The sequence below is a fragment of the Benincasa hispida genome, chromosome 9 (assembly GCF_009727055.1).
Source record: "Benincasa hispida cultivar B227 chromosome 9, ASM972705v1, whole genome shotgun sequence".
Lineage (NCBI taxonomy): Eukaryota > Viridiplantae > Streptophyta > Magnoliopsida > Cucurbitales > Cucurbitaceae > Benincasa > Benincasa hispida.
In genome coordinates, this window is record NC_052357.1 from 84,168,360 (window position 1) to 84,183,361 (window position 15,002).

Sequence of the window (15,002 nt, forward strand, 5' to 3'; positions counted from 1 at the left end):
TCTAGTACTTTTAAGGATGATTTTGGCAAGATTTTGATAAGTTATTCGGAGATTGTGGGAACGAATTTCATGTGTTTTGGAATTGGTCTCAAAAGTTAAAATTTAATGTCATATTTTGCATTAGGGATCTTGTCCAAGATTTTCAAGTCAAGAAGGGGATTATTTTATCTGTATTTGAGCTTAAACTCAGAGGTAAGTGATGCATTTACCGGTGTCTCGTGCCAGACGCCTAGTTTAGAATTTCCATGTTATTTATTGAAGTATTGGTAGTATGAATTGCACTTTGCATTACTCATTTAATGCATGAAATTGATGTGGGTTATGAGCATGTTGCATTATGTATTATATTATGTTTTATGTTGTGGGACTTTCTATGAGATTTTGTATATGACACATGTTAGATCAATAGAGGTGATGTACTGTCTCGCCTTGACATGTGTTTTGATACAGGGACCAAAGGGTCCAGTTTTATGTTTTATTTGATAATGTGCCATCATGCCCCTAGGCATGCATGATCGATGGGTTTATTTGCTTGCTACGACTATGTAAATCGATAGGTTCACTACCATGTTTTATTTGACGATGTGCCATTAGGCCTCTAGACACGCATGTTAGGGCGAGACAGGTTATCCTCTTAGTTAGCTAGTTAATTGTCCCACTAGCCCAGGCATTCATGATCCCGGTAATGGGGTCACTTATTGGGTATTTTATACTCATCATTTGTATTTATATGTTTTTCAAGTAAGGGCAAGGATACTCGGCGATTGATAAGAGGAATTCGTGACAGTGCCAATGGGACTGAATCGCTTCCGCATTTGAGTTCATATGTCTTTTTCATATTTTACAATTTTCTTTTCATGAACTTGTTTTTGACAGAATATATGTGTTAGGGATTTTTATTTTTAGTTAATTTTCTTTATTTTAAAACTTATGTTTTAGGAGTACCCCGAACGGTATAAACTCTTAAGATAAATTTTTGTTTAAATTATTTATTTAATATAATAGTCCAAATTTTTTTCTTATTTTCAATGTAATTATTTATGCATCCATTTTTTTATTTTTTTATTTTGAATGTAATTATTTATGCACGTATGTAGTAACGATCCTATGAGATGTCTTATAAAGTCAGGTTGTTATAGCTGGTATCAGAGCTTAAGTTTTGGGTTCTGTAGACTGACTATAAGTTCAGATTGTCCTTTTTGGCCATCTATGCATTATTCTTCATCGCCAGGTATGTCCATTAAGAAAAGATTCCAGAATATTGTGCACTTTTACGTTGAGTTTATAATCATGATTGACATATTTTATTGATAAAGAAATTGTTAAAGAATGATTATGAACGATTGCCAGGAAATGGTACGTGTTAAGGAAGAGGCAATCACAGGATTACTAGAAAGGAGTGAAACCCCAAAGGACATAATCCAACGATTCAAGATCAAGATCCAGTTCAAGATCAGAATCAACAAATTCAAGATTCACAAGTTCAGGACCCTCCAGTATCAGAGAAGCCCTTGCTGCCTAGTGGCAGAGAACCCAGACATGAAGTCGAGCCCAAAACATGGCTATGCCTTCATAGATACTGATACCCTTAGCCGTCTCGATGGAGTTCATTGATTAGGCAGCAGGTATAGGGGAAGCAATCACATCAACGATATTGAGTAAGGTGAAGGAAATGTTGGACGAGAAAATGGTCCAGTTTGCCCAGTCCCATAAATTACCACCCCACAAGTTCAGGCATTGTAAGTTCATATTCAAAACTTAACCCAGAACCAGAACATGTTGGACCTTTCAATGGAGGCCAAATACTTGCGGCATTTTAAGAAATACACCCCCCGCACCTTGATGCGGTCATAACATACGATAAAATGAGTGTTAATTGTGATGCTATAACACATTGCCTTATCTAATTGAACCCAAGTACAAGCTCAATTAGAACTTTAGTGAGTCCAGGATCGAACTTAGGAATTTCTTTACAAGTATGCAATGAAATCTAATGCCTTGATCTTGATGCAATTGATTATAGATCAGATTGATTTTTGGTAATACTTAAACATTAAGTTCTGTGCGATTGGGGGAGGGGGGAGGGTCTATAATTTTAGTGAAACAGTATATGCAATGGTAGAGTTAAGAAGAATGTTTGCTAACAATTCCTAAGTGAATATATAAACCATGCTTTCATGCGATACACATATTATTAGAACTTACATTTCTCAGTGTACATGGCCACATTATCCTATCTTTAGGGCATGCGACGCGTGTGTAATGCAAAAGATGTTACCTATTTCTAAGAAACCTCTCTTCTTGTTTTATGAGTTCTAAATCTCTAATTTTCTCAAATTGAGATTTAAGCTACTTAGGGTAATACTCTGAGTTATCCAAGTATTTCATTAGGCATACATAAAACAATTAAAACACATGAGTTAAATATTACTTAGTTCATGTTAGCTAGATGCTTCTCAACCCATGAAAGATTTTAATTGCTCATAATGAATAAAGAGATCATGTATGAAAGTTGAAATGAATATGTATTCATACTAAATAAATAAGTCTTTACAATGCTTAAACAATACAAATATGCTTTAAGATAAAAAATAGAGAAAGGGAGTCAAGTCATGGTGCACAATTCCTTGTTTCCCTCAGCTTCCTAAATGATTGCTTCACTGTAAGTATTTAAAGATGGAGTTCCTCTCCTGTTCCTATAGGAAACTGAAGCTCTCACTAAGGTTTTTGAATGAATGTAAGAGAAAGGGGCTCATTTGATAGAATTTTTACTCTTGACTCTTCTCTTTGCACGTTCCTCTCTCTTCTTAGGACAACGTTTCTTCTCTTACTTATGATTGTGTTGATAAGGTGCATTAAATTCCATACATGCACCGCCTGCTGCACGTCAGAAGTTCATTGGCCCTACAATGAAGCATTCTTATTAGCCACGAACTCAATCTTTGATTTGACTTCCACCATCCAAGTGTCGTGCCATATCCCATCGCCTGAAGTCACCGACTCGCCTCGTTATGCGATCATGTGTTAGCGTTGAGATTTCTCATTTGATTGCATCATTAGTCATTTTGCACTTAAACATAATGATTTAGTTTTAAAATAGACAGATTAGGTGTGGAGTGCGTGCGATCGCATGCTGCAATTATTTCTATGAATTTTCTTAGCAAATTGTCACATTTTCAGAGTTTTTTTCTAATTATTTTAGATAAAATAAGCAAAATAACTAGTATTTTTACAAGTTATCACACCTTTAATGGGTCACTGAAGGACCCTATTAATGTAGAGTTATGGTTGTCGACTATTGAGACAATTTTCCATTATCTGAAACACCAGAAGATCAGAAAGTGCAGTGTGTTTTCTTCATGCTCATTAATAAAGCACAAATTTGGTGGCAGTCGGCGGAGAGGATGATAGGTGCAGGATGTGAACCAATGACGTGCGAGCAGTTCAATGAGCACTTCTATGCAAAGTACTTCTCTACTAACTTGAGGTACAATAAGCAGAAGTCGTTCTTGGATTTGAGACAAGGGCACATGTCTGTGGAGGAGTATGACTAGGAGTTTGACACACTATCTCGTTTTGCTCCAAAATTGGTTGCTACAGAGGCTATGAGGGTAGAATGATTCGTCGAAAGTTTGGAGGATGAAATACAGGGTTTTGTGCGAGCCTTTAAATTGACCACTTATGCAAAAGCACTACGTTTGGCAGTTGAGATGGACTTCCAATAAGGAAGCGAGCATTTAAGGACGTTTGGCATAACACCTTCTTTAAGTAAGAAGAGGAAGGAAGATCAGAAGGCTTATGAGCCTAAGTCCTAGCAAAAGAGCCAAAACTCTGATCGAAACTTCAAGCAACAGGTCGTTGAGTCGGGAAGGGTAGAGAGAAACTGACTAGTGTGTAATTCTTGTGGGTGATATCTCTAGGGACAATGTTTGGCTGGCTTTGGGGTCTGTTTTCATTGCAAGTAGGAGGGGCACCCGGTTGATAAATGCCTAAGAAGCACAGACACAGATACGATATGATACAACGATATGTTAATTTCTAAAAAACTAAGATACGAATACGTCGAAGATATATATTTATATATCTAGTTAATTGTTATAATACTTATTTTAAGTTAGATTAAAATAGATTGAAGAAGAGAATGAAAAGTAGAATCTTAAGATTGAAGAATGAAGTTGTGGATGAAGGGGGTGTGAATCATGATTTAAATAGTGAAAGAGAAGATAAGAATGAAGATTTAATTATGTTTCGGGTTTTTTTAATTTTTTTTTTATGTTTTTATCATTTTTAATTTATTTTGTTTTAGATTGCTCAATTTAAGTGGACTTTTATGTTTGGAAGTGATTTTAAAATGGTTGAAACCATTTTTGTCATTTTCAAAATCACTATGAAACATGTTTAATTCTTCAAAACTAATTTTGATGATATGAAAATTGTATTTAAAAGTGTAAAATTGAAAACTAAATTAATTTTGAGTAATTAAAAGTGTGTTTTTGAGTGATTTTAAAAATGAAAAAAAGTGATTTTTGATGATTTTAAAATCTCTCCTAAACATGTGGGTTGGGTTTTTTAAATGGTTAGGCTTAAATTTGAAAAAAAAAAATTGACCCACGTATCCTCTTCATGTATCTGGTAGCAGATACGCATATCTGAAAATTAAAAAAAAAAAAATCAGATACTTCAAATCACGTATCAGACACGTACTACGTATCTATATCGTATCCGTATCTGATATTGATTCTCTGCACAATTAGAAGTATCGGTGCTTCCTAGATAAATGCTCTAGTAGAAACACACCAGGTTACGAAAGTCAATCTGTAGGTCATGGACAGAAGGATTCGAGCAGACACCAGCAACAGCAAGCTCGTGTTTACTCAACCATTCGATAGGAAGCCGAGAAGCCAGACACTGTTGTGACAGGTACGCTCCCAATTTTGAGACACTATGTGTTAGTGTTGTTTGATTCTGGATCATCTCATTTATTCATATCATCAGTATTTGTTAAGCATGCCATGTTAGAGTTAGAGCCTTTGCACTATGTTTTATTAGTTTTTACTCCGTCGAAAGAAATTATGTTAGCGAAAGAAAAGATAAAAGCATGTCAAATTGAATTAGTGAATCGTATGCTATATGTACTTTAATAGTCTTAGACATGCGTGATTTTGATGTGATTGTTAGAGTTAGAAAACACGCAGTGGAAGTAAAACAGATCATTAAACATTCTAATTCATTAATTTTGACTTTAAATTAAGCATACTCATAAACTAACAAGAGGGTTTCATGACATATCTTTAAAGAAACACTTGGAACTCTAATCCAGCTGCAAATCTTCTCCAAATCAGCTTGTGAACCACCTCAAGGCCTTCCCTACTATCCTCTTGGTACCTTAGATTGAGTTGTGGGACTCAAAATAAGCTTGAATTAAGGAAAAATGGAGAAAAATATCACTGGTTTAAGACAGTGTGAAGAACACTTCTTCACAGCAATTTTTCAGCCAAATGCAACCCTTTGCATACCCCAAATTCCACTTCAATCTTCAGTATTTATTGCATAACTATCATGCAAACAACATTGCTGCATGAATTGCTGCTCATGCTTGAAAGATTGACTCAAGACTATGGTGGAGAGTGTGTGAATAAGTTGAATAGAAAGTGGAGAAATTCATTTTTTGGGAATTTCTATTTTCTATCTTTTTCAATTTTGAGTTTCTAAAATCAATTTTTGTTTTAAAAAATGAAGTCTTTATTAATTTTACAAAATTAATTCAATAATTAATTTTCTAATAAAATTAATAATAAATAATTAAACAATTTAATTAGAATAATTTAATATCAAATATTAAATTAATTTTAACACTATCCACGAATCCCTATTCATGAATTTAATATTTAAATCATATTTAAATATTAATTGACTCTCCAATTTCATTTAGTTCCAAAATTAAACGCGTAATTATATCACATATAATTACTAATTCCCTTAATTTGGATTTGAACGTTTCAAATCAACTTATCACGCTATTCTAAGGCAAATCCATTTGTGTGCTAGTAGAGGGACTTCGTGGACCTACAGATCATGGGCTTCAATGATCCGAGATTAATTGGCTAAACTCTTTACATCGAATAACCTTCATTCGTTAACTATTGGGTCACTCCACTAAAGCCCAGATTTGCACTCCACTCACTGTAGATATATTATGTCCACTCGATATAACCATGATTAGTAAGTTAATCCTTCATGGGTTGTTCGTAATAACGGCTGGGTCAAATGTCTGTTTTACCCTCGAGATTACCTCTTGTTCCTTAAGTCTCACTGATTCTCTAATGAACAATTGGTTTGTGATCTAATCATAAAACCGAGTCCCTCTTGGGTCAATGAGAGGGTGGAGCCCCTTGTTGAAGACCTAGAGTCAGTACTTAAGGAAACAACCTCTCTACTATCCTTAAAAGTGGGTAGAAATAAATTCCATCTTGCACCCTATGTCCCTAGCTACCTACCCGATCTTACCCTTGAAATGGAGGTTTATTGAGTCGGCGCTGTTAAGCTAACTCTCACTTATGCAAATCTAAGGATAATCCCGAATAAATAGGAGTTCATAGTTAGCTCAGGATTAAGATCAAGTTACCTAGGTCATCACTTTGAAATAGTCAGTTTTAAATAATAAACAACGTTATAAAGTAAGAGTGACTTATTTCATGGTCTGATCTAGTGCAAACTCATTGCACAGGACCCCACTTCTCATGTCATAACATGTATGAATTAAGATCATTTCGTCTGTAGCACTTTATAGCTCTTTGTAACAACTACAGAGTGAGCCGCATCCGATAGTGTTACCAGAATAAGACACCCAACCTTATTCATATACCATAGACCATTTTGACTATTTAGACGAACCTGATTCACTTTTATGTCTCCACATAAAGTTCAAGTATTCTTATAATAGTCATGCACTTTTAGTTTATTGGATTTATTTCTAAAATGAAATAAGCAATTTCATATATTCAATAACAACTTAGTGAATTTTCAGAATAAGTTTCATTGTTTACAAACTACGAGTTTTAGGACATAAAACCCAACAGTGATATTGGGTATGGATTGGTTGGTTGTTAACCATGCCAGTACAGACTGCTCTCGCAAGGTGATTTTTAACCCTCCTACGGGAGCTAGTTTAAGTTTAAAAGGGTCAAGATCGTAGTCTTGCCCAAAATAATTTCAGCTATGAAAGCTAGTAAATTACCTAACCAAGGTACTTGGAGTATCTTGGCCAATGTGGTTTACACTAGTGAAGCTGAGGTCTTCTTGACTTCAGAGCCAGTGGTAAGAGATTATTTAGATGTTTTTATAAAGGATCTCTTGGGGTTTCCACCTTATCGAGAGATAGATTTTACAATCAAGTTGGAGCTAGGCACAACTTTTATCTCGAAGGCTCCATATAGAATGACCCTAGCGGAGTTGAAGGAGCTCAAAATTTAGTTGCAGGAATTTCTTGATAAGGGTTTTATACGATCAAGTGTATCACTTTGGGGAGCACCAATGTTATTTGTGAAAAAGAAGGATGAGTCACTATGCCTATGCATTGACTATAGGGAGTTGAACAAAGCAACAATCAAGAACAAGTACCCTTTTCCTAGGATTGATGACTTGTTCGTTCAGCTAAGGGGTTACAGTTTTCTCTAAGATTAATCTTCGTTCAAGATACCATCAGTTTAGGATAAAAAACAATTATATTCCCAAGAATGCGTTCCATTCCAGATATGGACATTATGAGTTCATTGTAATATGGTTTGGCCTGAAAAACGCCCCGACAATGTTTATGGACCTAATGAATAAGGTATTCAAGGAATTTCTTGCCACTTTTGTGATAGTTTTTATGGACATTATCTTGGTTTACTCCAATATGGAGGTAGTGCATGAGAGTTATCTGCAAAAGGTTTTGGAGACTCTAAGGGCGAATAAGTTATATGCCAAGTTTTCTAGAGTTTTGGTTGAGGCAAGTGTACTTTCTAAGACATGTGGTATCGAAGGAAGGAGTACCTACTGACTACGCAAAGGTTGAGGTAGTTATGAGTTGGTCTCATCCAACCACAGTCAGTGAGGTGCATAGTTTCCTGGGGTTGGTAGGCTATTATTGTTGTTTTGTGAAGGATTTTTCTCGCATAGCCACTCATTTGACTTAGTTGACCAGAAAACGAGCTTCATTTGTTTGGAATAAGGCTTGTGAAGATAGTTTTCAAAATCTCAAATAGAAGTTGGTTTCTGCTCTAGTTCTTACAATACTAGATGGATCAGGAAGTTTTGTTATCTACAGTGATGCCTCCAAGAAAGGTTTGGGGTGTGTGTTGATGCAACAGAGCAAAGTGGTTGCTTATGCCTCTCGGCAGTTAAAGAATCATGAACGAAACTACCCCACACATGAGTTGGAGTTGGCAGCGATGGTTTTTACCTTGAAGATTTTGAGACATTACTTGTATGGAGAGAGGATACAAATTTTCATGGATCACAAAAGTCTGAAGTAATTTTTCACTCAAAGGGAGTTAAATATGAGACAACGTAAATGGACTGAATTAGTGAAGGATTATGATTGTGAGATTTTGTATCACCTAGGCAAGGTGAATGTAGTGGCAGATGCCCTGAGTAGAAACATAACCCATTTAGCAGCTCTAATTACTAGATAGACTTATATGTGTTAGGATTTCGAATGAGCTGAGATTGCAGTAGCAGTTAGAGAAGCCACTTCATAGTTGGCACAGTTGACAGTACAGTTAACCTTGAGATGGAGAATTATTGATGCTCAATAGGGTGACGCTTACCATCTTGAGAAATTGTGTCAAGTGGAGTTAGGTCGAGACAATGAATTTTCAGTATCTTCAGATCATTGCCTTCTTTATCAAGGGAATTTATGTGTACCTACAGACAGTGACCATAAAAATGAATTGTCGATAGATGCTCACTGTTCCCCATTCTCGATTCATCCTGGCAGCACCAAGATATATCAAGACCTGAAATGGCTTTACTGGTGGTATGATTGTTAGAGTTAACAAGCAAGAGGCAGAAGTAATTAGGATCTTAAGCACTCTAATTCCATCAATTTTAGCATAAAAACATGCATGTTCAATAAGAGAAAATAGGGTTTTGAAGTTATACCTTTGAAGAACTCTTTAATCTCTAAATACAGCTTGAATTTCCTCAACAATTCCTTGTAAACCACCACTTGATCTTCCTTACTATCCTCTAGGACCTTAGATTGAAAGGTGGATTCCAAAATGAGTTAGAATTAAAGGGAATAAGAGAGAATTTTTAAGTGTTTGAAGAACATGAGAAAACCCCTTTTCTCTCTTCAAAACATTCAACGTACCTCATTTTCTCAACAAAATCAATTGTTTTTGTCAAGCTAAACATGCAATCAACATTTGATGAGAGCTTGACACCAAGATTTCATGATCAAGGTGGAATGTTTTAGTTTGGAAAAAACCACTAAGTATTATTTCAATTTTTTTAAATTGAATTCAAAATTCAATTTCCAAATTTTGAAATCAAAATTTTAAAAATAAAACGAAATTATTAATTCAATAATTAATATTCTTTAATTTTACCAAAACTTAATTCTATAATTAATTTTTGAATAAAATTAATTCTTAATAGTTAATTCAATAATTTAATTAATTTAATATCAAATATTAAATGAGTTAAACTCCAATTCTTCAAACATGAATCCCTATTAACATTTTTAATATTTAAATCAAATTTAAACATTATTCAATTGTCCAATTTCGTTTAATTTGATAATTAAACGTGTAATTATATCGTACATAATTATTGATTCCCTTAATTCGAATTTGAACGCTTCAAATTTACTCACAAGGTTTAATCCATTTGTGAGCTAGTAGGGGGACCTAACGGACCTAAAGATCATGGGTTCCAACTCCGAGGTTAATTTGCTGAACTCTTTAAACCAAACTAATCAACATCTGTAAACACTTCAAATTTACTCATCATGCTATTCTAAGGTTTAATCCATTTGTGAGCTAATAGGGAGACCTAACGGACCTACAGATCATGGGTTCCAACAATCCAAGATTAATTTACTGAACTCTTTAAACTGAATTAATTAACATCTGTTAACTATCGCACTCACCTTACTGTAGATATATTTTTTTTCCATTCGATATAACCATAATCAGTAAGTCAACCCTTTACAGGTTGTTCGTAATAATAGTTGGGTCAAAAGCTGTTTTATCCCCGAGATTACATCTTGCTTTTTAACTGCCACTAATCCTCTAAAGAAAAATTAGTTTTTGATCTAATCACCAAACCGAGTCCCTTTTTGGCCAATGAGAGGGTGAAGCCCCTTGATAAAAAACCAGAGTCAGTACTTAAGGGAACAACCTCTCTATTATCCCTAAAAGCGAGTAGGAGTGAATTCCGTCTTGCACCCTATGTCCCCAGCTATCTACCTATTCTTACCCTTGAAATGGAGGGTTTATTGAGTCGATGTTGTTGAGCCAACCCTCGTCCATGCAAATATAAGGATAATCCCGAATAAACAGAAGTTCATAGTTAACTCAGGATTAAGGTCAAGTTACCCAGGTCATCACTTTGAATTAGTCAGTCTTAAATAGTATACAATGTTTTAAAATAAGAGTGGCTTATTTCTTGGTCAGGTCTTATACAAACTCTTTGTATAGGATGCCTCCACTCACATGTCTTCACATGAACGATTCAGGATCACATCATTTGTACTAAATACAAAGTGGTCCGCATCTAGTATTGTCCCTAGAATAAGGTACCCAACTTTATCTGTATACTATAGACCATTTTGGCTATCTACTTGAACTTGTGTTGCGTGGATTTTCTAACGAAACTACTGAAACTTCAACAAGAGTTGTTGAATGGCCTGCTTCATTGACAAAAGTTGTTGATGGTAGTTCATCTGATAGGTCAATTCCACCTCTAAAGTGTTGAGGGAACCTTGATGTAGTTGGGGGGGGGGGGTTGCGAACCCACCTGTTTGCTATATGGGTTTCACGGAAATCCTGGCTATGGTAGCTGATGGTGAGGTTGAGGATCCGTTGTCTTATCAGAAGGCAATGAAGAATGTTGACCGAGATGAATTGGTCATCTTCGTTCATTTCTCGCTCTCGTCAAGACCAACACCTCTCGTTGTCGTTGTGATCGTCTACCCAAAACTCTCGCTCTCGTTCAGAAAATGAACTGTCTTCTCCATAAACAAGTAGCAAGGAGGACACCAGCACTCAGTGACCTTGGTATTCTCGGAGTGAGAATCCAGAAGGTGTGGGCTTTGTTGGATTTAGTAGAGGGCAGAAAGAAATAACGATCGTATTCAACGACCAAGAAAGTGGGAGAGGTTTGGAGTCTATTGTATAGACTGGTGCTTGATCGTTTAGTAAGGGGTGCATGATCATTTAATAAAACAGGATGATCATTTAGATGATCGTTTAGCTATACCTTTTTAGGCGCACGATTACTTAGTAAAAGCTATACGATTGTTTAGGTAGATGCACGTGTACACCATCGTTTAGGAAAAACACATGAGCTGTCGTGTAGGCTCTGGTTAGCTAAACGATAGACAGTTATAATTTTTTAAGCGATTATCTGATCCTTTAGCAAAATGAAAACTATTTTCATTTTATCCTTTAGTTATGAAAACTAAATGCAACCTCCCTCTTTCACATACGGTTATGGAGAAAGCCACCAACAATTATCTCATAATTGTTTAATTATAAATAAATATAATAACTTACTTATCATATTATATTTATAACTTATAGTTTTAATATCACATCATATGGAACATTTAAACCATAGTCCTTTTCTCCTCTACTAGATATAAATCATATTTATATCCTTTTTCTCCAATTAATGTATCTTATACATCATGTCAACTATATCATATGTAATTGAACCAGTTTAATCATATCATATATAATCAAACTCCCTCTTGTCAATTTGAACACTTCAAACTGACCTAAAAATTTATTCTCAACTTGAATCCATTGAGTTACCAAGGAGACCTTATGGACCTGTGGCTTGAAGCTCTAACGGTACGTGAATAGCTGACTAAACTCTTTAACCATGAGATCCACCATCCGTTAACTACTAGGCACTCCACTAAAGACTGACAGCTGCACTCTTCTCACCACAGATATATTTCTATGTCTATCGGATATAACCAGTCAACAGTACAATAACCCTTCATAGATAATCGTAAGTATAGCTGGGCCAATTTACCGTTTTGCTCCTATAGTTACATCTAACTTCTTAAGTACCACTAATCCCTCTAATGAACAATATCTCATAGTCCTACTATGAGTGGACACCTATCGAGCCATGAGAAAGTGTGTAGCGCCACATCGTTCAAGCCCCAGAATCAACCTTTATGGGAACAATCTATCTACTTACCCCTGCTTCAGGGAAGAAGTGAATTCCATCTTGTGTAGTTGAGTTCCTAGCTCCCCAATCAGAAGAATCCCTAAAGTGGTAGGTTTGAGTCGGCAATCTGGCCACTCGCCCCATGCACATCGAAGAATCGCCCTCAAAGGTAGAAGTTCCTGACTCATTCATAATTAAGGTCATTTTACCTATGGTCATCCTAGTGAAGTGAAGTCTTTGTCATGAACGACGTTATATAACAAGACTATAACACTTCGTGGTCCGGTCTTATACGAACTCCTTTGTAAAGGACGCCCCTGCTCGCATGTCTCCACATGAATGATCAGGATCAGACCATCTGTAGCATGTCACAACATTTGTAACAATCTATAAAGCGACCCGCATTCGTAGTGTCATTTGTATTAGGTTTCCCTCATATATCCATATACTATAGACCATTTTGGTTATCACTTAAGGCATGATCCACCTGTATGTCTCCACATACATGCTTAAGTTACAACGACAACTAGGAATCTTAGTTTATTGATTTATGGTAAAACAAGTAAAGCATCTCATGTTTTATAGACAACAGTGAAGAAAATATCTCATATTATTATATGACAAGTGTTTGTTCAATCCAATGTTTACAAACTACAGGACCCAACGAGAGTTTAGGGCATCAACCCCAATAATCTTCTACTTGTCCTAAAGGACCTAATAAGAGTTTAGGGCATCATCCCCAACAATTTGATCCACTCTTATGTCTCCACATAATGTCCAAGTTCTCATGTAATAGCCACAGATCTTAATTTGTTGGATTTAGTGCAATTTACATATTCAATAAAAGTTTTATTGAATAAAACCTCAATGATATGATATGAAAAGAGATATAGCTGAATTTGTTAGTAGGTGTCTGATGTGTCTGCAGGTGAAGACCTTGAGACGGAAGCCAACATGCTTCTTGCAACCTTTGAGCCTACCAGAGTGGAAATGGAAAAATATGTCGATGGATTTCATAGCAGGATTACTACAGACAGCAAAGGACTGTACGGTGATTTGGGTTATAGTGAATAGACTCACCAAGTTATCACATTTTATTCCGGGGAAGTGAACTTATTCAGTGAATAAGTGGGCATAGTTATACATGAAATAAGTGGTGAAATTACATAGGGTTCCAGTGTCTATTGTGTCTGATGGAGACCCTCATTTCACATCTAGTTTTTGGAACAATCTCTAGACAACATTTGGTACCAGGTTTGATTTCAGCATAACTTTTCACCCACAGACAGATAGGCAAATGGAGCATTTGAGCGAAAAATTAGATGATATGCTACGCACTTGTGCATTGGAGTTTTCAGGGAGTTGGAACTCTCACTTGCACTTGATCGAGTTTGCTTATAATAACAATTATCAGGCTACTATTGGCATGTCACCATTTGAGGCCCTATATGGGAAGGCTTATAGATCCTCTATTTATTGGGATGAAGTTGGTGAACGGAAGTTGTTGGGGTCCGAACTAGTGCGGACTTCAAATGAAGAAATATAGAAGATTAGAGCTCGGATGCAAACAACCTAAAGTAGACAGAAGAGTTATGTGGATGTGCGACGTAAGAACCTGGAGTTTGAGGTAAGTAATAAATTTTTCCCAAAGGTGGCACCCCTGAAAGATGTCTTGAGGTTTGGCAGGAAAGGGAAGCTAAGTCCACGTTTCATTGGGCCATTTGAGATCTTAGAGCGAATTGGCCCTGTGGCTTATTAATTAACTTTACCACCGTCTCTCTCTGGGGTTCATAATGCTTTTCATGTTTCCATGTTGAGGAAGTATATGGCAGATCTATCTCATGTAATGGATTATGAGCCTTTACAGTTGAGTGAGAACTTGAGTTGTGAAGAGAGGCCTGTCCAAATTCTCGCAAGGGAAGTGAAGTTTTTGTGCAACAAAGATATGACATTAATGAAAGTTTTATGGCGGAATCATCAGTTTGAGGAAGCAACATGAGAACGAAAATACAAGATGAGGACATAGTACCCAGAGCTCTTCCAGGATTAGAACTTTCAAGGACGAAAGTTTCTTAAGGAAGAAAGAATGTAACATCCCGTGAACTAGTTAAATTTAAACTAGTTTTTTGAAATTATTGGATTTTTATTTCCTTTAATTTTGAAATTTCAAGGCCAAAACTTAGGTAATTGAATGATTTTGTTTGGTCCGGTTTTAGTTTAGATTTTGTTTTGGAGAAGATTTAAATTTTTGTTAAATGGATCTTGGAATTTAATTTAAGTGATAATTGTTAGGAGTTGGAATTTTAAAAAGTATTAAATGAGATTTGGTCATTTGAGAATTTATTTTGGAGAGGGAAAAAGGAATACATACATACATATATACATATATATAGGGTTATCTCGGTAAGCGTGAAAGTAAAGGAAAAAAGAAAAGGAAAAAAAATCCTTCTCTCCTTCTTCAGCCTCGCGAAACCCCATTTCTTCGCATTTTTCTTCTCGGCCAGTTGAAGGGCGTTGCCGCCAGATCTCTCTCTCCTTCGCTGTTCGCTCATCCAACCACCATTAGCCCTTGATGATCATGTCAGATTCTATACGTATGCACAATGAAGGCC

The 15,002-nt window shown here is 35.9% G+C and overlaps 1 protein-coding gene across 1 annotated transcript; it reads left to right on the plus strand.

Moving 5' to 3' along the window:
- Positions 1–7,533: 7,533 nt before the first annotated feature.
- Positions 7,534–13,936, plus strand: LOC120084951. Its single transcript, XM_039040762.1, has 5 exons — positions 7,534–7,643; positions 7,753–7,990; positions 8,247–8,325; positions 13,319–13,436; positions 13,645–13,936. Exons 1-5 carry the CDS (start codon positions 7,534–7,536, stop codon positions 13,934–13,936), a joined length of 837 nt encoding a protein of 278 aa, XP_038896690.1.
- Positions 13,937–15,002: the final 1,066 nt, after the last annotated feature.

Coding starts and splice junctions, on each gene's coding strand:
- LOC120084951 (XM_039040762.1), top strand. CDS start 7,534: ATGTTATTTGTGAAAAAGAAGGATGAGTCACTATGCCTATGCATTGAC. Junction 8,326..13,318: donor CAGTGATGCCTCCAAGAAAG/GTTTGGGGTGTG, acceptor ATGTGTCTGCAG/GTGAAGACCTTGAGACGGAA. Junction 13,437..13,644: donor ACTACAGACAGCAAAGGACT/GTACGGTGATTT, acceptor ATTTGGTACCAG/GTTTGATTTCAGCATAACTT.